The sequence below is a fragment of the Pinus tabuliformis genome, chromosome X (genome assembly GCF_031772625.1).
Source record: "Pinus tabuliformis cultivar Carrire ecotype Pingquan chromosome X, CPIR1, whole genome shotgun sequence".
NCBI classification, from domain to species: Eukaryota; Viridiplantae; Streptophyta; class Pinopsida; order Pinales; family Pinaceae; genus Pinus; species Pinus tabuliformis.
The window spans coordinates 461,250,262-461,278,006 of NC_142308.1; the positions used below are offsets into that span (position 1 = coordinate 461,250,262).

At 37.2% G+C, this 27,745-nt stretch overlaps 2 protein-coding genes across 2 annotated transcripts; both read right to left on the reverse strand.

Moving 5' to 3' along the window:
• Positions 1 to 1,093: 1,093 nt before the first annotated feature.
• On the reverse strand, positions 1,094 to 3,536 carry LOC149140613 (expansin-B16-like). The gene is made up of 5 exons (XM_089447697.1): positions 3,316 to 3,536; positions 3,107 to 3,219; positions 2,210 to 2,406; positions 1,956 to 2,085; positions 1,094 to 1,698 (listed from the first exon to the last, which is right to left on the reverse strand). Exons 1-5 carry the CDS (start codon positions 3,497 to 3,499, stop codon positions 1,504 to 1,506), a joined length of 819 nt encoding a protein of 272 aa, XP_089303823.1. The 5' UTR covers positions 3,500 to 3,536; the 3' UTR covers positions 1,094 to 1,503.
• A 20,203-nt stretch (positions 3,537 to 23,739) lies between these two features.
• Positions 23,740 to 27,039, reverse strand: LOC149140614 (expansin-B17-like). Its single transcript, XM_089451021.1, has 4 exons — positions 26,896 to 27,039; positions 24,423 to 24,619; positions 24,194 to 24,323; positions 23,740 to 23,934 (listed from the first exon to the last, which is right to left on the reverse strand). Exons 1-4 carry the CDS (start codon positions 27,037 to 27,039, stop codon positions 23,740 to 23,742), a joined length of 666 nt encoding a protein of 221 aa, XP_089307147.1.
• Between the last annotated feature and the right edge of the window lie 706 nt (positions 27,040 to 27,745).

The following is a 27,745-nucleotide window of genomic DNA, read 5'->3' on the forward strand; positions in this document are numbered from 1 at the left end:
CCTTATTTTTTTTCCTGTGAGATGGTCACTCAAAGAATTTAGTTTGTGCTACTTTTATTGGGGAAATTAGCTCCAACATCTACCCATCAAAAATGTTTCTCAAACCATACAAAAAGTGCAAGTGCATAGGATCCAGGTCCTACACCAATCTTGATCTACTTGCCCCTAATCTAGACAATTTTTTTTAAGGTCTGTAGTGTTCATTTCAGAACTCGAACAACTTTCTTCTGTATAACTTGAGAAAGGGATTTGTTTTGTGAAATCCTTTCCTTATAGTAAAAAGTGATATTATCCCATTAAGACTTTGATCTAATATTAAAGTAAGGGTGTTTCATATGTCTTTCGAGGTACAAATCCCCAAAAACATGTTTTTCAAAGCAAGCTTATGTTTTTGAACTAATACTCAAGAACAAAGCCATTATCTCGATACCAATGATTAAAATTTATACATCACTAAAATGTATCATGCTTGTACAAACACAAAAACATATTAGCTATACAATAATATTAGTTATTGTATTGTTGTATATTTTAAATAAGTATACTTATGCAATGATCAATAGTGTATCACTATCATCATCACGTGGGGTTTTGGCATTACCTAAATCTCGAGAGTCACTTAGATGGGTTTTCATTTGCAAGATTTTTGCGTTTAGGTTTACTATTTTTATTCATTATGCTGATTGGAAATTATTTCTCTAAAATATATGTGAATTTCAAATCATCATTTTTATCCACAGAGTTGAGAGAGACATTGGAGAAGTTTTGTATAATAATTATTAGCTTAAACTACTAAACCATTGTGTAAATCTTCATATGTTACGTATTTACTCAATTTCCTATTTAATGAGTTTCCTTTGCAACATGTAAGGCAAATACTGTTAAATTTATTTGAAATTTGAAAAAAATTGCTTCAAATTTCAAATAGAATTGTTGCAACTTAATTGTTTTATATTTTAAAAATACTTTTTATTATATTTTTTAATTTAATTGAAATTTTTAAAAATAGTTGAAATCACAAATTTTCGATAATCAAAATATATGAAGTTTAAAAATACTAAATTTTCTTATACATTCAAAAAAATTATTCGGTAAAAATACACAATCAAATTAATGCGACCATGACTCACCCAATTCCATTTTAAAAAACTCCAAAAATCAACTCCGAAATATAGAAGACTTAGAAAACTGCGACTTCTTGGTTACATCAACGCTGAGAAAAATCTGAATTTCATGCTAACATTAGAAATACGATCTCAGCCATCATGTCATTGTTACATCATCTCATGGCTACTGTTAATTCCCCACAAGTCTTCTCGTCCATTTTCGAGAATTCTATGTATACCTGTGAGACTTCTCCAGCTGCAATTTCTGATCCCCCGGCCTTCCGGCTCTGAAGAAAAGAGAAACCTGAATATCCTACGACACTTATTTTTATTCGCATGAAAACACTTGTACAAATGCAACGGATGGTATGGCGCATCACAGGAGCTCGGATGGTGATTAGTGATAATTGACAAGTGATCTGTAAGTAGCTCCGGGTTGCCAATTCTGAGGAATAACATTGTTTGCAGTGAGTGTTCTTCCAGTTGAAAGAGACTGCAAGCGAATAGAGAATGGAGCTTGTAAAGGGCCGCTATTCAAACACCAATTTGCACCCCAAGTCTCTTCCATTCCTTGCCATGTATTAGAGTTTGCCTGCATACATGAAAATGTAAACACGAATCTTCTTCTTGTAATCATGAATTGATATAGAGATTTACATGAATTGGGTATTTTTACGTTTATTTCGGATTCTGGGAATATATTAGAATTTTTTTTATCTCTGTGTCAATCCCAAATTCTGAGAATATATAGAAATCTCATAATCAGGAGAAAAGTCAAACAATCAATATAAATTCAACCACATATTCTCCATATCCAAAATTTAACTCGTTATCTGTATAATAACACACCTGCTTTAGATACACTGCTCGAAGATCGCCATCTCCGTCTTCGTATTCGATAAGGATAGCAAACCAGTAGTCACTGGCACCTCCGTTAACGTTGAATGCAATATTCTTGCCCGGATATTGGCATGGCACGCTATAATATAACATCAAATAAGAAGACACGTTCAATAAAATGAGAAAAAAAGCACATCATAAAGGCGCCAACTCTGCAAAAATCCTCTGATTTACTTGATTGAGGTGCAGGAATAGATAACTACCGACGAAACAAAACAGAGACAACTCCAGTGTTAAGCAGATTCGACGATGCACCAGGAGAAGCCATGTCAGTGAAGGCAGTACCGCTGAGATCGAAATGCTTTTTGCCAGAACCTGAGCAGATTCCACCAGGACATTCGTCCGTAATTACCAGAGTCACCGCGTTTTGGGAACACAGGCCATTCTCAGTGCACTTCACCTATTTAAACATAACATATGATCAGTTAGGTTAACAATCTGTTAATTTATTTTGATCGAGGATTTTGAGAATATTTTAAAATCTGTGAATTTAAGTAAATTACTGATTCTAAAAATATTTAATAACTTGGAATAATTAGTTAAAATAAATCTCTTATTTGTGTGATTTCAGTGTAACTCTTATTTGTGTGATTTTACTATTTCTTAAATCCGCAAACTCAATAAGAATGTTCTTCCACAACATGTCATTATGATTTCAAAATATTGTTAAAATTCACCATAAACGGCATTCTTATGTGATTACATATTATAGATTTGTTAGAATAAATCTACCATCTAAATGATATCTTTATATAGATTTATATAGATTGTAGATTGTAAGAAGAACTTCTGGTAAATTATATGAGGAAAGACCTTTGTCGACCTGTTTCGAACAACTATTATAGATTACAAAAGCTTTAATTTAATAATAAATTACAGATTTTTGAAAATATCTTTGAAAATATCTCAAAATATAATGAGAAAGAAAATCACCTTTAAATTCTGAAATATTCATAAAATCTACCATCCTACAATCCAAATAAAAATAGTGATGATTTCAAAATATTCCTAACATCTCCAATTCTAAACAAGAATACCCTTCCGCAACAAGAAGGCACCAAATTACTTAATCACATAATGAAATCAAGATGTAACTAGACCTGATAGCATGCGCCACATCCTGTCCCTCCTTTGAATAGGGCTGGACTTCCTGCAGCTATTTTCGATTCGAAAGGTAGCTGTTTCACTAGGCTGCCATATCCGCATGCACCACCTGTTACAAAGCAATTGTAGAACTGTAATTTTTTGACCATCATGTTCATATTTTTATAACTATTCCCCAGAATAAACGACATAATATTTCCCTTACCGTCGCTTCCATCTCCATCTGGACTGCCATACCATGTAGCAGTGGCTGGCTGCCAGTCATTCCCTTGTGTTGCTAACTCATGTTTTTCAAAATGGACACCGTAAGCGATTGCAGAGCATAGAAGCATTATACTGCAAGCTTCAATTGCAACGGCAGAAGCCATATTAAGTGCCGAGATCCTCATTTTCTAAAGCAAAGCTTAAAGGCACAGAATGGATTATGCTGAGCTCAAAGCGAATACACCTTAGGAATTTGGCCCAATAACACAGTTTTATAATGGCTTTGGAACTGTAACGAATTGTCTGGGTTTGCAATCTGAGTCAATTGTCAACCTTTTTTCCTTTGCTGCGTCTTTAAATTCTTTTACTGAAATCATTTCTGTGTAGAATTCAGAGGGTCCACTTATCTGCTTCTGTGAGATTTCAAAAGTAAACGATGAAGTTAAATTCCAGGCGATAATGCGGAAGGCCATGGTTGAATTCCAGGTCAGGAGAAAGGGATTGAGAAGGAAAACTCAAAAATGTAAGTGGCAGCACACATGGCTATGTTCGTTTTGAGTTGGCCAATTTTTGGAAGTCAAATTATACGCAGAAAAATAATTGAGATTTCAACAATAAGCGAGGAAGTTAAAGCGTGAGACGAGGCGATAATAAAGAAGGTTATCGTTGAATTACAGGCCTGGAGAAAGTGATCGAGAGGGAAAAAACCCATAAATGTAAGTGGCAGAAGATGTGGCTATATATTATTCCACTGTTCAGATTCTAGGGCCGGCGCGTGTATCTTTATCAGCTTAAAAAACTATGGCGGAGCGACTATCTTTATTGGATAAAAACTACGGCAACAAGTTAGTCTCCAATGGAAGGCATAGCAAAGAGGGATTTTCCATATATCACGGGATTTACATTAAAAAAAACGTGACTTTCAGAAGTGTCAAATTTGGAAAACCTACCGCAGAGATTTAATAAGCATTAGGGTCAAATATCGACAACATCACACCCGTGTCAATCGAATCGGTTTAACACGACCGCATATGTTGAGGTTTAGGTTCGAGTACAGGAATCTTTATTAGTTGTAAGTATATTAAATGATTTTTGAAACTTTCTATGTTCGAAATATTAAATGATGTTTGAAACTTTCTATGTTCGAAAAATAGGTAATGTAATCAATCTTAATTATTTAAAATTATGAAAAACTATTTAGTTGTGATTAATATTTATGAATATGGGTTATAAATTAATTATTAGGTTTTGTTTGGATAGGGATAGGGTTTTCACGAGCTCTGGTCAAAGGTTTTATATGTGACATGGGTTTGAGGTAGGGTTTGCTTTCTCTTTTCTCAATCAATTCATGTTACAATTCACAATTGTCGATTTAGCACCTTAGCACTAAGCTATGGGAGATTATTAGGTCGACTATTGTGAGGATTTACTCATAGGTATTCAGAGCCTGATGTCACAAAAGTACAATGTTGACTTGTCACTACTCTTTACACACTGTAGTGAATCAATGGATGAGTAGAGTCTGATAGAGGATCCAAGGATCATATCAGAGAACTTCATCGGAACATAGGGACTATACAATACTTTATAAATGAGGACATATTCATTTCCCCTTTTGGATCTCGTCATGATGGGAACGATCCAGACCAACCTTCCACCATTAAGCCAATTATGTAGGCGAAAGCTTTAACTCCATTCCATGGGAAGCACACTCTTCAACTCCCTTCCTTGGGAATCCCACTCTATTCTCTATAGACTCACTACCTATGTACCCCTCTTCTGACCTACTATTGGAAGGATTCATTAGACATCACCTAACATAAGAAATGACAAGCGACGACAACATAACTTAGACCATCATCTCAATGCCCACACCCATAGAATCAATCCAAAAGTATAAGAAACATGTCAAGTGAAAAGTAGATTAATCAAGTTTAGTTATGGGAGATGATATTAGGCTACATGACATCCACAAGATGGAGGGTGTTGCCATTGTTGGATGTGTTTCCACCAAATGAATGACTATGGATATAATCAAGAAAGGGATGGATAAAAATTTCTCCATTATTTTGGGGTGTTCTCCACACCACATGATTCTTGCTCAAGGTTGGATGTTGTGTATTACAACTTCTAGAAAACACACCCAAAACTACGCTAGACTAATTGTCACCGAACCTTGCAATATCTCTTCCAGAAAAAGTGGAGAGTGTGTTTTGATGATAGGCCAGATAAACTAGACATCATGTCATTCTTGGTTCAATTACAAGGTCTGCCACTTATTTTCTAGTTTGATAATGTGTTTAAAAATTGGAAACCTATTAGGATTCATTTATGGGGCTGGCACTTCCTACAAGTGGTCAAGATTTATGGGAATGGCATAGGGAATGGATCATGGACACATGCATCATTCAACTTCCTTAAGTCTACACATATCCAAATTTCACCCTCTGTCTTCTTTTCTTGAACAACCATGGGACTAACCCAGTCTAATTCTTCTACAGGTTCACTTGGGATTTAATCGGTAGGGGCGTTGTTTCACTGGCTTTGCATCTGGCTTCAATGTGATCTTCATGAGTCTAAGATCCTGTACTATCCCTTTTAGGTCAGAGAATTTGGTGGGAAACAAGTCCTAATACTCTCGCAATAGCTCTGCGGCCTTATCTACTGTATCTTCGTCCCAATAGTCTCATATGTTCACAAATTTCGGCTGTGCTTCCGATCCAATATTAATCAACTTGTTCTTTAAGGGCTCTGATATATTAGGGATTTTTTCCTTAGCTCCATCAACTTCGCATTGCACTTCAGACTCAATAATGCAGATGTTCCTAGGATCTTCCTCGCCATCTTCCACGTTCACATTGTAGCATTCGAGCACATGGCACAGATGTGTACCCCAATCTGGATGTACCCATTCAATTGGCTCTTCAGGCATTCTGAATATAGCAGCCTTAATCTCCTGCAGTGCTTCATCTATACAGTCAAACCCATCTTCAAATATAAAAGTTAGCAAAAAACTTTCTTTCAAAACATCCCATTCTGCAGTTCCATGTCGTAACTTTGTTTCTAGATACCAGTTCATAGGGATTGTATCCAAAGTATGGAAGAAGATATGAACCCACTTCAGCTACGGTTCTTCTCCTCATTCCCTTTTCTAACAAGCTAATTTCTCACACGGATCCTCCTTCCTAGTGTATTTATCCCTAATGTGGGTATTAGTGTACCCAAACCTCAGCTTCATCATTCTTATATATTCCTTCCAATCGGCAAAACTATTCTTATGTGTGCCCCATGAACAGGAAGGAATAGCTTGCAGCATGATGTCCATCGCTTAGAACCGATGTTCCTCCTGTACATCTCTTTCAAATTTATCCAAAAATAATTTGACATCCTCTAAACCATCATAATACAACAGATTGTGTACCTCAGTGGATATACATTGTAACAATTTGGTAAGCCTGTTGTAGTGTAGCAAGGATACTTCATGCAATGGGCTCTACTAGTGCTCGAGATCTTCATCCGAATCTGAATTACAAGAGTTGTCCTTCTCCCACGTAATTTGCCCATCTTCCGTAGGGTTGATCCAATCCTCATCTCGCACAGTTAGCGTATAGATCTGCTCAATGTCATCATCCTCCTCATAATCATGGACTGGTTCAATATATCGTGCACCTTCGGCTGGATCCAATGGCACAATCACCCTTAGTTTTTTCTTCTTAAAGGTCATAATGTGATTCTTCAGATTGATGATTGCGTTCATATCAAATGCTCAATCAATTCCGAGCAGTGCTAGATAAGGGTTACTATCTTCCATGATTGCGATCACTTCAAAGTCGTCTATGGCACGCACCCCTTCCATATCCTCGGTCACTCCATGTAGGCGCCCCGTAGGAATAATCTTCTGTTGATTGGCCGTCCTTAGCTGAATCGAGGACCACTGTAGCGTTGGTCTTCCCATTCTTTCCCAAGTCTTCTTCGGCAGAACATTTGCATCAAACCCTAAATCGAGAATCACCTCGTCCATTTCATATTGTCCAATCTGCGCAGTCAACCTCATTTCATGACTAGTTCTCTTCTTTCTTTTTCCCACCTTATGTACTATGCGCTGTTCTGGTAGAGGCTTATTCTTACCAATGCAATTATCAATCAATTCTTGCAGTCCTTCTACTACCTTCTTAACCCTTAGGAGTTTCATGTAGGTTTTCAAAATTGATGCTAATAATGATGGGTATGTCTCCTGTGCAGTACTGGTCTCTTCAGAATTTCCCATATTTTTAGTCCTTGATGTAGAAGCTCCTTCACCTGTGAAGCTCCTCTTTTCTTCCATAAACATTTCCTTTACCTTGTCTACATCAAATCCTAGTTCCTTATCAACATCTTTGCAAACCCACACACTGGCTTCTGTTTGTTTCCTGTTATCTTCTCCAGTATCTACACCGCTCCGTGTAACAATATTGACACTGGGCCCTTCTTTGCGCGGCTCCGAACTCGTCATCTGGATGTTCTGCATAGGCTGCTGGGTCTGACTCTTCTTTTCTTGCAAATTCATGATAAACACTGAACAATCTTCTATAACATGGTCAAACTGTTGACAATATTGATAGGAAGGGTGTGTAGGATTCTGACAATCCCATGCAAAATGGCCTGCTTCCCCACAATTATAATAGATTATCTGACCACAACCCCTTCCATCTCCTCCTCCTCGCCCTCTTTTTTAGGAAACCAGCTCACAAAAAGATAGAAAAGATAGATCAACGCCTTAGAATTCAGCCTCTTCGAGGGGGCAACCTCCTTTACATTACACAAATGAACAATTCTTGGATGATACAAATGACTAAACCTCCCTTCTATATATAGGAGTCTAAGGGGTCACAATATAATCAAGTCGACATAACAGTAATAACATAAGGGCAAAACACTAACAATAGTGGGTTTCTATGGGGCACACTAATAGCAATATGGGGACAATAGGGGCACAATAATCACAATAAGGGATACAATGACAATAGTAATGGGGGAATCACTAGTATTATAGGGACCTAACATGCCCCTCTCCTTCCAAAAAGAGTTGTACTCAATGCTTGAGTAGTTTTGGATGCTTCTGTATAAAATTCTCAGCCTCCCATGTGGAATGTTTAGCGCATAAGTTCTTCCACTTGATGAGATACTCCGAAATTGATCAATTTCGTAGCTATCGAGTTCTTGTTTCTGTGACTGCTTCCGGTTGCAATATGATTTTTCCTTCCCCGTAAAGTTCTAGCAATATTGTTTGAACTGGGAGCTTGTCACCTATAACCTTCTTTAAACATGAAACATGGAAAACTGGGTGCACTAGGGAAGCTGCAAGAAGCTCCAATTTGTATGCCATAGTACTAATCTTTTGCAACGCCTTGTACAAACCATAATACTTTGGTGATAATTTATTGTCCTTCTTAGCTTGCTTGAGGGACATTTGTTTATATGGTTGTAGCCGTAGGAATACCCAGTCACCTACATCAAAACTTCTTTCGTTGCGATGTTGATCTGCTTGTTGTTTCATTATATTATGCACGAACGCGAGGTTATCCTTTAAGAGTTGGAGAACTTGTTGTTGATGCTCGATATGATGTTCCACTACTTGAACCTTAGAGTTTTCTCTTAAATATGATGTGATGGATGGTGGATGATATCCATAAAGTGCCATAAATGGGGTCATTTTTGCTGCAGTATGGAAGGAAGTGTTATATCGCCATTCATCCAGAGGCAACCATTTGACCAATTGTGTCTGTTTATCAGATACAAAGAAACGAAGATATCCTTCCAAACATTTGTTTACTATCTCAGTTTTCCCATCAAATTGAGGATGATAAGATGAGCTATGAGCAACTGAGTACTGAGACAAGAAAATAATTCTGTCCAAAAATTTCCAGTGAAAATGGGATCTCTGTCGCTTACAATAATCTTTGGGTTTCCATGTAGCTTTTGAATTGTTTCCATAAATGCAGTAGAAACTATAATGGCTTTAAATGGATCGATAATGCACAAAAGTGTGCATACTTGGTAAGTCTGCCAACTACCACCATGATGACACTCTTTCCTTTGGACTTGGGTAAACCTATGATAAAATCCATTGGAACCTCCTCCTAACGTTGGCTTGTAATGGATATAGGTTGTAATAGACCTGGGGTCTTAATTGTTTCAACTTTATTTTGTTGGCAAACCAAACATTCCGCCACAAACTTTTGAATATCCGATTTAAGGCCATCCCAAAAAAATTCCTTCTTAACCCTGTGGTAAGTTTTTAAAAATCCCGAGTGCCCTCCTAAGGGAGAAGTGTGCAATTCCATAAGAATATTTTGTTTGAGTTGGGAATTCCTACATAGGTATAAGCGATCTTTGTACCATAATGAATCATTTTTCTAGCTAAATGTATCAGGTGTACTGGGATCTTGTTCTATCTTTTGAATGAGTGCCCTCACCTCTTCGTCATTCTTCCATTCATCCCTTGCTTCGTTTATCCAATCTGGTTGGATAATATAAATGGTACACAACAATGCTTCCTCATCCTCATCCTTTCTTGAGAGTGCATCTGCCACAACATTTTTCTTCCCTTTTTTGTAGATGATTTCAAAGTCATAACCCAACATCTTTGTGACCCATTTTTGTTGCTCTTCAGAGGATAATCTTTCTTCTAAAAGGTATTTAAGAATATCATGATCCGTTTTTACCTTGAAGTGTCTTCCCATTAGGTAGGGTCACCATTTCTTAAGTGCATGTAGTATTGCCAACATTTCCTTCTCATAAATATCTTTGTGTAAATACTTTCTTTTGATTGGATGACTTTCGAAAGCAATGGGTCTTTCATCTTGCATTAAAATAACACCAATTCCATTTCCTGAAGCATCACATTCTACAATAAAGGTTTTTGTGAAGTCCAGCGTAGCTAAGATTGATGCTTGGCACATTGCCTCTTTAAGATGTTCCAAGGCCTTTGTTTTCTGGAGTCCATGGAAATGCATCTTCCTTCAATAATGTTGTTAGAGGTGTTGCTATTCTCCCATAATTCTTAACAAACTTGTGATAATACCCTGTCAACCTGAGAAATCCTCGCAAATGCTTTATGGATGTGGGGATTTTCCATTTCTTAATAGATTTAATTTTGCTAGGGTCTACCTTAACACCTTCATGAGATAAAATATGACCCAGATATTCCACCTCTTGTACTCCAAAGAAACATTTGGAGCTTTTTGTATATAATTGTTTCTCCTCCAAGACTTTGAGCACCCTGTCAACATGTTCAACATGATCCTTCCAAGACTTGTTGTAGATTAGTATATCATCAAAAAATACTAACACAAATTTTCTAAGGAAGGGTTTGAAAATGGAATTCATCAAACCTTGAAATGTAGAAGGTGCATGGGTAAGGCCAAAAGGCATGAAAAAAAATTCATAATGACCCTCATGAGTTCTAAATGTTGTTTTCAGAATGTCTTTAGTCTTCATTATGATCTGATGATATCCTGAACGAAGATCCAACTTGGTGAAGTAAATTGATCTATGCAATTCATCCTATAATTCATCAATGACAGGAATGGGAAATTTATCTTTAATAGTGAGCTTGTTGAGCTCCCTATAATCTGGACACATTCACCATGATCCATCCTTCCTGTGCACCAATACTACTAGAGCAGGGAAAGAACTTTGACTAGGTTGAATTATACTAGCCTCTAGCATTTCTGTAACCATACGTTCAATTTCACTCTTTTGAGCATAGGGATATCTATACAACCTGATGTCTGGAGGAACACTTCCTGGAATGAAATGAATAGCATGATCATGATCACGAATAGGTGGGAGGCCTTTGGGAGTCTCAAATACCTTGGAATGATTGTCTAAGACCTTTTGGAGATCTGGAGAAATAGATGATTTCGATGTGGGAACCTCTATAAAACATAATTGTACAATCACGCCTCGTTGTTTCTTCTTTAGAAGCTTTGTCATACTGTTAGAGCTTATTATATTTCCCGGTTTCCTTGCAATACCCCTTAATTCAACTTCCTTTCCTTCCGCACAAAATTTCATGAAAAGTTCTTGAAAATTAAAAGCTATTGTACCCAAGGATTGTAGCCATTGGACTCCTAGTACAACATCAGCACCACCCATTGGAATGGAAAGCATTAGGCTATTCAATACATGTTCTCCCATGGATAGCTTGATATTATGGCACTTTCCAGAGCAATTTATGGTTGCTCCACTTGGAACCATCACTTGACACTCTGGTGCTGGATATAGGAAGCAATTCAACTCCTTGGCTAGCTTACAATGAATAAAATTATGGGTACTTCTGGAATCAATCAACACTATTACCTTTTTCTTCTAGATATGTCCTTCTATCTTGATAGCCTAAGGAGTGGTAATTCCAGCCAATGTATTACAAAATATGGTCGGATTCATTTCTTCTTTATTTAGGGTTTGTTCCTGGAGTATATCCTCTTCTTTTGACATTTCTTGTTCATTTTCTTCCTCCTCTTCACAATCTATGTAGAATAATTTCTTCTCAGGACACTTATGACCTTTAGTGTATTTTCTATCACAACTGTAACAAAACCCTTTTTCTCTTTTTTCTTCCAATTGCTGTGGTGTCAACCTTGTAGTTTGTGGAAGGCTAGGGGTAACAACACTTCCATCTTTATAGTTTTGAGTGGTAGGATTCCTGGTTGCCATAATTTTGTTTTCCATTTTTCTTGCTAACCTGAATGCCTTCTCCAATGAATCAGGTTCCCAAAGGTGAACCTCATTTTGGATATTATCCTTTAAAGTCCCTATGAACACATAAATCGTATGCTCCTCTGGAATATCTTTTACCCTTATGTTCAATTTTTGGAAGTCCTCAATGTGCTCCATCATTGAACCCTTTTGTTTGAGATTCATCAATTGTAAAAAATGGTGTTTCTTTTTGTATCCTCATAATGTGCTATTGTTTCTTCCGTAAAAATTGCCCAAGTGACAATTTTTTTACGAGAGCAAATCCATCGATACCATACAAACTGATTTGGTTCCAAATATAAAGTTGCAATACGTACCTTTTGTGTGTTTGGCACATTATGGAGATCGAAAAATTTCTCCATCTGTAGTATCCATGTTCCGTGATCCTTGCCATCAAACTTCCTCATATCGATTTTTGGAACATGGTGGGTCTTCAATCCAACATTAGAGTCTATGAAATCATGATTAACATTTATTTTATTCTCATCGTGAGTTTCCTTTACTACCTTTTCACCATTAGTAACCATTTCTTGTAGCAACTTATTCAAATTTATCTTCAATTCTTCCATCTTAGTGTCCATGCCATTCATTTTAGCGTCCATGCCATTCATCTTAGCTTCCATGCCATCCATCTTAACTTGCATGCCATTCATATTAGCTTTCATGCCATCCATCTTAGCTTCCATGCCATCCATCTTAACTTGCATGCCATTCATATTAGCTTCCATGCCATTAATCTTGGCTTCAGTTACCTTTTGTGAGTGAAATTTGTTGTACTTGGTCTTGTTAGCTCTACTACAGGTTGCCTATGTTCAAGGAGCAAAATGTAAGCTCAATCCCTGGTTCTACTCAAAGGAGGCCTACACCAGATATCCTCGCCCTTCTCCATTCCTCGCCCATTCCCCTTTGTTTCTTCTTTGCTTCTGTTTAAAATCACATAAATTCATTTTCTTAAGCCTCTGGGCATTGAAACCCTTAGACCCACATAACCGCGCGCCTTCACAAAAAATCGCTATAAGCCATTTTCCCTTAATCGCTATCGCAAATCGCCCATTTCTCCTTCCTTCATTCTCCCTTCATCAGTCATTCTCTTAAAAACAATTAATTCCTTTATCGGGTCCACGGGTTTAATCGCAATCGACAGAACACATGTGTATAAGGCCCAAATAATTATCAAAGTAAATTGTCGAGCCAATGACTCCGGCCCACGCCCCGCAAACCAATCTTTGTCGTCCGATCATCCTCCAAGCAATCTGACGGCATCTTCTTCCCCCGCTGGTATAACTTAACCGCACGTTAACTCGCGATAAAGCGGTTTCTCCCCTGTCCCATCTGCCACGCATCACGCGATAAATGGGATCGCGCCCCACTGTACGATTACCACCCGTCTGTCAATGGCGGTGCGAGCAATACTGCTCACCGCCAAAACCGTCCTCCCCGCTCGTTAACCCCCGCGTGCTTTCGACTCCAGATAATCGTTGGATCGGCTTGCATGAGATCCTATGGCCTGCATCTATCCCGATCCCACATCTCCCGATCCCTCTTGCAAAACGATCCCCGCTGTCGATCCACCCAATCTAACGGTCGAGCTTCCTCCTCATTCCATCCGCCATGCAGTCTTCGCGTCCTCAACCATTCCGTACCCCCGAAAGGACGTAGGTGTCAGTATTCAGTACTGTGAGTAGTTATTCCTCAACAACTGCATTTATCCGATAGTATGGCTGAGAAGGAAAAGGACCAGCCTCGAGCAGATCAGCACATTTATCAGTTATGGAGTTCCATCCATACATGAATCCACCTGCTCGAGAAGGACTGCAGAACACCAGAGAACGTCAAATTCATTCATGAAAACTAGCAGATTACAGTAGAGACTCCATCAGAGAGTTAAGGTGGTTGGTGGTCAATTATGACCCCTCCACGCATAGCACAACAACATATTTTTGTAATGAAACTCTATATATACCCAGAAAACAGATGTAATCATGGTTGTTGTTTTGATGTGAGGTTCAACTTCTGGAGACTGTAACTACTTTGATACTTACAGCGTCTGGTCTTCATTTTCAGCTAATACAAGATTCTTTTGCTGTTAATTGCTCACTTTCCATTTCTACTCTGTTCTAGGCTGTGCTTGTTATGCATTTGTTCATGTGCTCTTGATATTTAGCATTAGAGGGGCTGTCATCCCACCTCTGTGTTGAAGTCTAGTATGTATCATTGAAAGTGTTATGCAGGTTTCTGTTTACTTAGTGCCAGAGAACTGTCATCTTGTCTGTGCATTAGGAAATAGATTTACAGACCTCTTTACTGGTTGCAGCCGGCCATCATAGGGCCCTGTGCATCTGCTAGTGTGGTCAGTATTCTCCATGTTCACTTATTCCTTAAACTGTGAGTAATTGGTGGTCTAAAGCCTTGTAGCCTGGGGGTGTTGACCCATGTCTGGAGTTAAGCATAGTAGAAGTGGTTAGGCTTGGAAAAGCATCATTCCTTCCATTCATCCATTTCCAACAGTTTGTTGAGTTTTGTAATGTTCCCGAGCATCTCCTAGATACAACCTAGGAGAGTTTCTTGGGGTGATAACAGGTCTTGTAATTTTGATATATCATGTTGCATTTCTTCCTCTTCTTCACGAGTCATGCTAGAGCTTTCAGGTTGCTTACTAGGTGTTTCCATTTTCTTTCTTCGTGGCATCAATTAATGCTAAGAATTCTTCATTATTCCCTTTGAATTCCTTCAAACTAATTTTTCAAACCAATCTTATGCAAAATTTAAAAAAAAACTACACACCTTTTTTTCACTTCGTAAGAGCTCTATATTGAATCTGTTGTATCTCTGTAACTGCGGATCTTGAATATCTGAAATCGTGTCCTGCAGTAGCCCTTTCAGTCCTCTTTCTAACCCCACAAGTCTGATCAAGATTGGATTCTCCAAGGAAGAGTTATGCCAAATCTCTCACGGTGACCTGATTATAGACTAGTTCAGTAGAGTGAATTTATACGAAGTGCCATGTGTCACTGTTTCAACCTTAGTACCTGTAACTAATATACAGAAAACCACAGGCTGTCCTCTTTCTGAAACTTCTTACGAAATTTCAATTTGATGCTCAGAAGAAAAGTTATGACGATTTTCCCTAGGTCACCTATTTGGAATGTAATTCAGGAGTCTGCAAAAACCCTAACTTCTGCAGATCATATCTCCGAAAATATAGTGATACAAGCTCTGAAATTTGGACCCGAAGTTCAGAACGATTTCATCTCAAATGGGTTTTGTTAGATTTTGAAATGTCGTAGAAAAAAAGTTATAGCGAAAAATGCCATGATGAACTGTTTGGAGTAGCGAAACCCTAGAATCCAAAGCTCTGATACCAAATGTTAGAAAACCAACTCACAAAAAGATAGAAAAGATAGATCAACGCCTTAGAATTCAGCCTCTTCGAGGGGGCAACCTCCTTTACATTACACAAATAAACAATTCTTGGATGATACAAATGACTAAACCTCCCTTCTATATATAGGAGTCTAAGGGGTCATAATATAATCAAGTCGACATAACAGTAATAACATAAGGGCACAACAATAACAATGGTGGGTTTCTATGGGGCACACTAATAACAATATGGTGACAATAGGGGCACAATAATAACAATAAGGGATATAATGACAATAGTAATGGGGGAATCGCTAGTATTATAGGGACCTAACACTCTTCCTCAACCTTGGAATCCTCCACGTGCCGTAGTTGCGCCTTGATCTTGAGGATGAGTCTCTGCCTGCATTCTATACATAGGGGTTATATCCATCATTAATTCATAACTTCGACAATGGCGCTCGTCATGGCCTACAAATTTGCAGAAATTGCAAAACAACTATTGAGGGGTCTGTACAAACTTCTATAGTAAATGGAAATTATTTATCACATGTTGTCTTGTAACTTGACAAATAGCACACCACAGTGCTACTCTCGTGCTCGGCCCATCTCTATTTTCTGGCTTCAAGGGGACAGGGCCTACCCCAATAAGATAATTATGATAAACTAGACAATGGTCCTTATCGTGACCATGGCCTTTGCATTTCAAGCACCAAACTTTTGTGCAGACCTTAGTTCGGGCTTCCTTTCCCTTCTTTAGGCTCTGCAACTCCATATGCAGGTTAGCCAGTTGTGACTAAATCTACTACACTCCCAGATTCATATCGTGAATGGGTGAAATTTCCAATCTCATTACAATCTCTAATGCTTCAGATTGCGTGTCAATTTTCTGTTGTGACAGTGGAGATCTCAAATGGGTAACAACGAAGCAATGTGCCAATCCCTATGTTGATCATCCGTGATCTGAATATTAGCCTGCTGCAGCAAACATTTCAACCTCTGATCAAAGTCCCACGCGGACTCATTCACCTTCTACTGGATCTCTTTGATCTATGTCACTAACTGAGCCTATGACTTAGGCTTCTTGAACTCATTATTGAGTGCTTGCTTTGTCTCATCTAGTGTTACATTTGGATGACCCAAACAATACTTAATATACCAACTTAGCGCTCTATCCTGTAGTGTTGTAACCAATTTCGCTTTCTTCAAATCATCATCTGTAACCTGTTGTGACTTCCACACAGCATCTGCTACAAACCAAAACTGTTCAGGGTCTTCTATCCCCAGACCTTTGAATACGAGCATCTTCATCATGTTGGACATATTGAATAGTGGAGGTGGAGGTGGAGGTGGAGGTGGAGGTGTAGCTGTAGGTGTGTGAGGTGGAGGTGGTGGCAGAGGTGGATGGATTTGGTATCCTTGCGATACCCTATCTTACTGCCTGTAGCGCACCTAGAGGCGTCCTCAAAATAGTACTTTCTTCGTCATTGGAAAACACTCCCAACAGAGGACTGTACTTAGCGCCTTAATCTAGATTTCTTCTGAATGTTTTTCCACATCGCGTAACTCCCATCAGATCTCTTCTAAACATTGTTTTAATGGCACAACCCTTTTCTCGCACAATAGCATTTTAATCCAAGTATTCTGGGATTTCAGATACTTACCTCTAGGTTCCTTGAAGAATCATTGCTTGGCTTCGCTATAGCTTACAGATGTATCGATCGCGAATTTAGTGATGAATCCGGCCAAAATGATATCAATCCAATAATCGATATCCCTTGCGATCTTATTGTCTGAAGCTTCTAGATGCCTTACCAATTCTGGAGTCCACACAATAGGGTTGTCCAACTTCCACGTGCCTTGGCTATCTACCAATTTCGACAACCACTGGTCTAATTTGCACGGAAAAGAACAAAAGAAAATTTTGTGCTCATTTGTATACAGATATCTATTCAACCACTTTTCCTTCAACCAACATGGATTCCTATTTTCCTAGGCTACAAATTCGTGCAGCTTCTGATCTATCCACTTCTCAATTTATTTCTTAGTTGGGAACCACTTATTCGACATCACACATTCCTCATATAGATACCAATCCTGACAACGAAACTATTTGTTGGCTTGATGGGTCATGGCCTAGGTTCAGAGTTAGTTGCGCCAACCAACAAAACCCTAAAATGTTAGCCCTTTCGGTAACAACCCGCGTAGCATAGGCTGTAGCCTCACCCGAAGCAGTATTAGGGGATGACAGAACTATATTTCTATATACAAAGGTCTGTGTAATGGGTTTCTGTCACTTCTAGGGCTTTATCCCAACCTTCACGAACCCTAATCCTTAAAATACAGAAATCACAGTAACTTACAGAAACAATACCTAATGCTTCGCGGAACACTTAAAACATTCATAAAATCATGTAACTTATCTGATCTACTATTTTCACGCACCAATTAAGTGTTTCTTTAGATAATTGTAGAAAAATAGAGAGGATACACATAAATTGCATAAGTAAAGATAACGACAAAGATACATAATTATAGGTTAAAAAATAGTCTTTATTGATATAATCATTCTGTTACAGACTCTTCTTCCCTGCGCACACAGCTGCAGGGGCCCGCACACTCAGCTTGCGGACTTACCAAGGTCTCTACGCACATAGCTACAGGAGCCTTCCTCTTCACCTAAGTACATGAAACAAACTTTCATGCCTCAGACTACTTTCCCCTACATTGATCTCCAATTCTTTTCGTCACCTCCTATGACTCGCTAAAACTTCTTTATATATCTCTTTCCATTACAATACCATGGTTCACGAACCATGGGCAGGTCCCAAAACATCCTATCTTCTAACAAACTATGGGACTAAAGTCCCTTTTGACTCTTATGAACTTCGCGCTTCACTCCTCAAAATGCGAAGACTTTACATAATTAATAAAATTGATTACAAAATTTACCCTAGGGGACCCTATACCAACAAAGAGAGAGAGAGGATGTGAGAGAGTGGAGAGAGGGAGGGAAAGAGAGATGGAGTTGGAGGGTGAGAGAGAAGGAGGTAAGAATAAAGAAATAGAGAGAGAAAGGTGGAGAGCGAGATAGGGAGTGATAAGGAAGATGGAGAGAGAGGACAACAGAGAAGTGGGGGGGAGGGGGGCAGATGGGAGAGAGAGAGAGAGAGAGATTGAAGAAAGAGAGTGTATGTTTTGGGGTGATATAGAGAGACAAAAGGAGATAGTGATATAGATGAAAAGTGAAGAGAGGGAAGAAGAGGGAGATGGATAAAGGGAGGGAGGGATAGAGATATTGATAGATATGGAGTGAGAGAGTGTGTGTGTTTGGGGGGTTGAGATAGAGAGACAAAGAAGGAGAGATGGATGGACATATAGATATAGATGGAGGGAGATATAGATACAGATGGAGGGTGAGAGAGAAGGAGGTAAGAATAAAGAAATAGAGAGAGAAAGGCGGAGAGCGAGATAGGCAATGATAAGGAAGATGGAGAGAGAGGACAACAGAGAAGCGGGGGGGAGGGGGCGGATGGGAGAGAGAGAGAGAGAGAGATTGAAGAAAGAGAGTGTATGTTTTGGGGGTGATATAGAGAGACAAAAGGAGATAGTGATATAGATGAAAAGTGAAGAGAGGGAAGAAGAGAGAGATGGATAAAGGGAGGGAGGGATAGAGATATTGATAGATATGGAGTGAGAGAGTGTGTGTGTTTGGGGAGTTGAGATAGAGAGACAAAGAAGGAGAGATGGAGGGACATATAGATATAGATGGAGGGAGATATAGATACAGATGGAGGTGGGAGAGAGGTAAGAAGATTTCTTTCACTAGATGCATTGATTTCAATGTAGATGGTGATTTCTAACCTTATTTGATTTCTTGCACTAGATTCATGGATTTTAGTGTAGATGTTTATTTGTAATGATATTTGATTGCTTGCACTAGACACATTGATTTCAATGTATATGATTTCTAATCCTATTTTATTGCTTGCACTAAATGCATTGATTTTAGTGTAGATGGTGATTCTAATCCTATTTGATTGCTTGCACTAGATGCATTGATTTCAATGTAGATGTTGATTTCCAATAATATTTGATTTCTTGCACTAGAGGCATTGGTTTCAATTTAGATGATTTCAAATCCAATTTTATTTCTTGCACTAAATGGATTGATTTCAATGTAGATGGTGATTTATGATCCTATTTGATTGCTTGCACTAGATGCATTGATTTCAATGTAGATGTTGATTTCTAATCGTATTTGATTGTTTACACTAGATGCATTTATTTTAGTGTAGATGTTGGTTTGTAATCCTATTTACTTACGTGCACTAGATGCATTGATTTCAATGTAGATGTTGGTGTATAATCCTATTTGTTTACTTTTACTAGATGCATGGATTTCAGCCTAAATGTTGTTTTCCAACCTTATTTGATTGCTTGCATTAGATGCATTGGTTTCAGTGTAGATGTTGATTTCTAATTTGATGTATGATGGTACACTATTTTTTAAGTGATTGGATTAACATTGTGCATTGATTTCAGTGTAAACACAAAAAATTATTAGCAATGTACATTGATTTTTGTGTTATAGTAATTCAACCTATTAACATTGGAGAGAAAGAGAGACAAGGTATGATTTTTACCACAATAGCTCGAGCTAAAGATTTAAATGGTTTACAATTTAACCTATCCTTTTCATAAAATCGATATGAAAAGATGACAAAAGTAACAATAGTACAAGAAAATAGTTTGAAATTAATCACAATGAAGACTATTTGTAATTGATTATATTCTTATTATTCACATTTTCTATCATTCAACACTATTATATTGTCACTTTACATTCAAAATTTTTATTTCATCATTAAAGTTATTAACAATATTTATCATCTCAACAAACTAACATAACTAATAAAATTTAAAATTAAAATGACCAGATTAATTTGAGACACATTTAGCATATTTAAAATGATTATATTAATATTATATGAATTTACATATTATTGATAAAATATTAATATTAGATAAATTTACATATTATTGGTAAAATCAATCATATGTTCGTTAGATTTTCTTTGGCTACACATGACTAAAACTAGCCTAGATCCATCTTAACTCTCGATCTATCAAACATAGAGAGGGATCAAATCTCTCAATATGCAAACTTTCCTCAAGTTTTGCACTCAAAAAAGAGGTTTTCACCTCGAGAGATTTGATCCCTCTTGATATTTGATAAATTTAGATTTAAGATGGATCTAGGTTGGTGTGATAAAAAATATGTATTTAAAGGGCGTTTGAAAATCACTTCATGTTGTTTTATGATTATCTAGTGGTTACTTGTAATGCAATCTTATCTTTGGATTTGATACTGAGTGATTTATGCTAAACTTTTTCTTAAAGAAAACAATCATGATAGTGGTTTAATAATTTATGTGAGCATGTAGAATATTTCTATTAGTTTTGTGATATTGATGATCAACGCTCATGAAATTTTAATATTAAATTGTCATCAGGACATTGTATTGTGCATTTAAGCTATAGGGTTGTTCACCGTGATCCCACATTTTGTTTGATTTCTTTTGGTAACGTTTGTAGTAGACATCTGAATGCATGCTTACTTGTAGTTGGTTTTGAGTTTTATTACTGTTAATCAACATAGCTACATGCATATCTATTTTTCCCATTGGATGGTCCTTTCCGTTTGTAAGGCTAACTTGTTTGTCTCGTTGACATATAATGAAAGGAAAACCATACGATCATGCCAAATATGAAGACAAAACTAACTGCTATTGACATGATCATTAATTGAGTGTTGTGTATAAATGTCTCTCATATAAATTAATACATATTGTTTCATCATGTTTGTTTTACGACATACATTTAGTACTAGTGATATATAATGTTTGTGATTTTGAAATGGTCGTATACAAAATAGATAAGACGTTGTCATAAAATCAATTTAGTGTTGTGTACCGTTTATCTCTTAGAACGCGGGTTAATGGTTTTCTTTTTTCCTTTTTTATTCTTTTTAAGGATTTAATCCATTCATGATAGTATATTAGTGGTTTTGGAAATGCCCTATTTTCTAAGAACTCATTTTTGCAAAGGCAAATACTTTTAGTCACTATAAGCTTTTTGATGTGTTTTTACATGAAAACAACTAATGTTTGGTTGTAATTTTTTTTCAAATTAATGTTTATGTGATATTATTTAGAGTTTTTTTTGTGATAAATTTAGGAAATTTAGAGCCTCTTGTGATAAATTCAAGATACTATATATTAACTATTGTGTGTATTGGTGGTTTTGGAAATGACCTATTTTATAAAAAACATCTTTGCAAAGGCAAATATTTTAGTTAGTATATTCTTTTTTGATGTGTTTGCACATGCCGATATTATTTACTTGTCTTTAAATACAACATCTAGATTAGGTTATGTTGGTGCTCAACCTTCTTTAACTTCTTACAGTGCAAGTGATAGTGATTTGGGTGTGTAGGGACTTGAAGCCTCACAATCTCCTGGGGTACATAAGCAAAGGGGGTTGTAAAAATAGTAGATCTTGGTCTAAGAATAACATTTACATATTCTCTGTCTAGAAGTTTCCATATAAGGGGTTGTAAAAATAGTAGATCTTAGTCTAGGAATAACATTTACATATTCTCTGTCTAGAAGTTTCCATATAAGCTCTAGATTCGATTTCCATGCAACATAATGCAAAACTTTGAATTCATTACTTTTTAAGCCATATTCTAAGGTAGAAACCAACATAACTCTCTAAAATATTCTTCTTTTTCCATGGGCTTGAGCTAAATGCACTGTTGTTTCACTCTTTTGTTTTTGTGTGAGATGGTCACTCGAAGATTTAGTTTGTGCTATTTCTATTGGGAAAATTAGCTCCAACATCCACTCATCAAAAACGTTTAACCCTACAAAATGGGCAAGTGCATAGGATCCACGTCCTACACCAATCTTGATCTACTTGCCCCTAATATAGACAAATTTTTCAAGTCTTGAATGTTCGTTTCAGAATTCGAACAACTTTCTACTCTATAACTTGAGAAGGGGATTTGTTTTGTGAAACCCTTTCCTTATAGTAAAAAGTGATATTATTCCCCATTGGGGCTTTGATTCAATAGTAAAGTAGGAGTGTTTCATATGTCCTTCTAGGTTCAAATCCCCAAAGACATGCTTTTCCAAACAAGCTTATGTTTTTGAACTAATACTTAGAAACCATTATCTCGATACCAATGATTAAATTTTATACATCACTAAAATGTATCATGCTTGTACAAACACAAAAACATATTAGATATACAATAATATTAGTTACTATATTGTTGTATATTTTAAATAAGTATACTTATGCAATAATCAATTGGTATGCCACTATCACCATCACCTGGGGTTTTGGCATTACCTAAATCTCCAGAGTCACTTAGATGGTTTTCCATTGCAAGATTTTTGCTTTTAAGTTTACTATTTTTTATTCATTTTGGTGATGGGCAATTATTTCTCTAAAATATATGTGAATTTCAAATCATCATTATCGTGCACAGAGTTGAGAGAGGCATTAGAGAAGTTTTGTATAATAATTATCAGCTTAAACTACTAAACCATGGTGTAAATCTTCATATGTTATCTATTTACTCACTTTCCTTTGCAACATGTAATGCAAATACTAGTTAACTTTATTTGAAATTTGAAAAAAATTACTTCAAATTGGAATTGTGGTAACTTAATTGTTTTATATTTTAAAAATACTTTCTATTTTTAAAAATAGTTGAAATCACAAAATTTTCGATAATCAAAGTATGTGAAGTTTAAAAATACTAAATTTTCTTATACATTCAAAAACATTATTAGGTAAAAATACACAATCAAATTAATGCGACCATGACTCACCCAATTCCATTTTAAAAACCTCCAAAAACTAACTCCGATGACTCACCCAATTCCATTTTAAAAACCTCCAAAAACTAACTCCGAAATATAGAAGACTTAGAAAACTGCGACTTCTTGGTTACATCCACGCTGAGAAAAATCTGAATTTCATGTTAACATTAGAAATACGATCTCACCCATCATCTCATGGCTACATCATTCCATGGCTAGTGTTAATTCCCCACAAATCTTCTTGTCCATTTTCGAGAATTCTATGTATACCTGTGAGACTTCTCCAGGTACAATTTCTCCCCCGGCCTTCCGGCTCTGAAGAAAAGAGAAACCTGAATATCCTACGACACTTATTTTTATTCGCATGAAAACACTTGTACAAATGCAACGGACGATATGGCGCATCACCGGAGCTCGGATGGTGATTAGTGATAATTGACAAGTGATCTGTAAGTAGCTCCGGGTTGCCAATTCTGAGGAATAACATTGTTTGCAGTGAGTGTTCTTCCAGTTGAAAGAGACTGCAAGCGAATAGAGAATGGAGCTTGTAAAGGGCCGCTATTCGAACACCAATTTGCACCCCAAGTCTCTTCCATTCCTTGCCATGTATTAGAGTTTGCCTGCATACATGAAAATGTAAACACGAATCTTCTTCTTGTAATCATGAATTGATATATAGATTTACATGAATTGGGTATTTTTATGTTTATTTCGGATTCTGGGAATATATTAATTTTTTCTTTTTATCTCTGTGTCAATCCCAAATTCTGAGAATATATAGAAATCTCATAACCAGGAGAAAAGTCAAACAATCAATATAAATTCAACCACATAATCTCCATATCCAAAATTTAACTCGTTATCTGTATAATAACACACCTGCTTTAGATACACTGCTCGAAGATTGCCATCTCCGTCTTCGTATTCGATAAGGATAGCAAACCAGTAGTCACTGGCACCTCCGTTAACGTTGAATGCAATATTCTTGCCCGGATATTGGCATGGCACGCTATAATATAACATCAAAGCACATCATAAAGGCGCCAACTCTGCAAAAATGCTCTGATTTACAATTTTACTTGATTGAGGTGCAGGAATAGATAACTACCGACGAAACAAAACAGAGACAACTCCAGCGTTAAGCAGATTCGAAGATGCACCAGGAGAAGCCATGTCAGTGAAGGCAGTACCGCTAAGATCGAAATGCTTTTTGCCAGAACCTGAGCAGATTCCACCAGGACATTCGTCCGTAATTACCACAGTCACCGCGTTTTGGGAACACAGGCCATTCTCCGTGCACTTCACCTATTTAAATATAACATATGATCAGTTAGGTTAAAAATCTGTTAATTTATTTTGATCGAGGATTTTGAGAATATCTTAGAATTTGTGAATTTAAGTAAATTACTGATTTTAAAAATATTTAATAATTTGGAATAATTAATTAAAATAAATCTCTTATTTGTGTGATTTCACTGTAACTCTTATTTGTGTGATTTTACTATTTCTTAAATCCACACCATGTCGTTATGATTTCAAAATATTCTTAAAATTCACCATCTAAACAGCATTCTTATGTGATTACATATCATAAATATTTTAGAATAAATCTACAATCTAAATGATATCTTTATATAAATTGCAGATTTTGAAAATATCTAAAAATATAAAGAGAAAAAAATCACCCTAAATTCTGAAATATTCCTAAAATCTACAATCCTCCTAAAATCTACAATCCTAATAAAAAATAGTGATGATTTCAAAATATTCCTACATCTCCAAGTCTAAACAAGAATACCCTTCCGCAACAAGAAGGCACCAAATTACTTTATTACATAATGAAATCAAGATGTAACTAGACCTGATAGAAGCGTTATACTGCAAGCTTCAATTGCAACGGCACAAGCCATATTAAGTGCCGAGATCCTCATTTTCTAAAGCAAAGCTTAAAGGCACAGAATTGGATTATGCTGAGCTCAAAGCGAATACACCTTAGGAATTTGGCCCAATAACACAGTTTTATAATGGCTTTGGAACTGTAACGAATTGTCTGGGTTTTCAATCTGAGTCAATTGTCAACCTTTTTCTCTTTGCTGCGTCTTTAAATTCTTTTACTGAAATCATTTCTATGTAGAATTCAGAGGGTCCACTTATCTGCTTCTGTGAGATTTCAAAAGTAAACGATGAAGTTAAAGCGTGAGACGAGGCGATAATGGGGAAGGCTATTGTTGAATTCCAGGTCAGGAGAAAGGGATTGAGAAGGAAAAACCCAAAAAATTAAGTGGCAGCACACATGGCTATGTTCGTTTTGAGTTGCCCAATTTTTGGAAGTCAAATTATACGCAGAAAAATAATGGAGATTTCAAGCATAAGCGAGGAAGTTAAAGCGTGAGACGAGGCGATAATAAAGAAGGTTATCGTTGAAATACAGGCCTGGAGAAAGCGATCGAGAGGGTAAAAACCCATAAATGTAAGTGGCAGAAGATGTGCCTATATATTGTTCCCCTGTTCAGCTGCTAGGGCCGGCGCGTGTATCTTTATCAGATTAAAAAACTACAGCGGAGTGAGTATCTTTATGGGATAAAAACTATGGCAACAAGTTAGTCTCCAATGGAAGGAATAGCAAAGAGGGATTTTCCATGTATCACGGCATTTACATTAAAAAAACGTGACTGTCACATTTAGAAATCCAATCGCAGGGATTTAATAAACATTAGGGTCAAATGTCGACAACATCACACCCGTTTCAATCGAATCGGTTTAAGACGACTCCATATGTTGAGGTGTAGGTTCGAGTACAGGAATCTTTATTAGTTGTAAGTATATTAAATGATGTTTGAAACTTTCTACGTTCGAAAAATAAGTAATGTAATAAATCTTAATTATTTAAAATTATGAAAAACTATTTAGTTGTGATTAATATTTATGAATATGGATTATAAATTAATTATTAGGTTTTGTTTTGAGCACACATGGTTAGGGTTTTCAAAAGCTCGGTGGTTTAAGGTTTTATATCTTAGGTGGATGTGAGGTAGGTTTGTTTTTTTTTTAAACAATCAGTGCCATAATTGTGGATTTAGCACCCTAGCACCAAGCTATGGGAAATTATTAGGTTGATTATTATGAAGACCCACTCATAGGTATTTGGAGCGTGATGCAATAAAAGCCTCAGTAGGGTCTACTCATTGGGATGGAAACATCGTGATTCGGTGGATCATCATCTCTGTGATTGGGATGGGTTCTCCCAGCTAGAGACACCCATCGTGCACTAGTGTCAGCAATTAGTGCACACAAATGGTGTTAATATTGGTGCGACTGAAGAGCGAGTTTAGGAGCCCCGCACCCCCAACTCCATTCGCCCAGTTCATTTGTTCAAGGCGCGTAACACCTGACTCCTCATAATAGACCTTCTTGAGGTACTTACTTGGTGCTAATTGAGGGAATTTTTCATGGTCCCTAAGGTCCCAATCCTCCATTTTTAGATTTGGTATCCAACCCAACAATGAACCCTCAAAAAACACATTCTCTGGTAGTAAAGGCATAGAGACCATGAACTTCGTAGCATCCGGATCTTTTCGCACCTTCGCCGTGGGTTTTCTAGGTGGTATGTACTTCGACAGCTGAGTTATTGGTTCAACCTCTTCTTCATCAAGCTCCTCTATTATGCCGTGTAGTTCTTCCTCATCCAGATCCAATGGCTCCGTCGACTGCTTGGACTTATCCATTTTTCCCTTCTAGCGGATTTCTGTCGGGTTTTTCCTCGATGATTCTCACATCGACACTTGCTAAGGCTTCTTCTACTTCGTAGAAGTAGACGACTTAGGCCTTGGAGACCTAGGCACGGAAGTAGGAAATCCTGTAGATATAGGTTTGGCTGGTGCTGCCTCAGATAGGGTTGGATTTGTGTCTGGGTGAGTTGCAATAATTCTCTCAATGAAGCTCTTACGGAAGTACTAAGGCAATTTTGCTAACTCCAGTCATGAAAGCAGTTCCTCCCAATCTCGCTCAGACATATAACACAGTTCTTGGCGCAAATCAAAGTGAAAAATCTTAAGGCAAACTCTCAGGAAGAAAAGTGTTCGAATGCGGAGCAGTATGTCGTATTTATAAACCAATTTGAATTCAAACCCAACCGTTCCCTCTAATTCCTGGTCATTAATGCACATTTGGCGGAAAAATTCCAAAGATATGCTCCATAAATGCTTCCCCCCTACTCCTTTCAACGGAAAATTATCCATCCAATAAGCTACAATGCTTCCAACAATCACTTTTGGCTAGGCTGCGTGAGGCCCACCCACCTAGCACAACTCCCCTCGACGCAATTCCCCTCGATGCCATCCTTCGATTTGTCGCGAAGTCCCTTTACTTTGCCTTTCTAACTTTCAGGCAGTGTAGTTTAAAGTCCTGTACTTCCTTGCAGTTGTGAGGAGT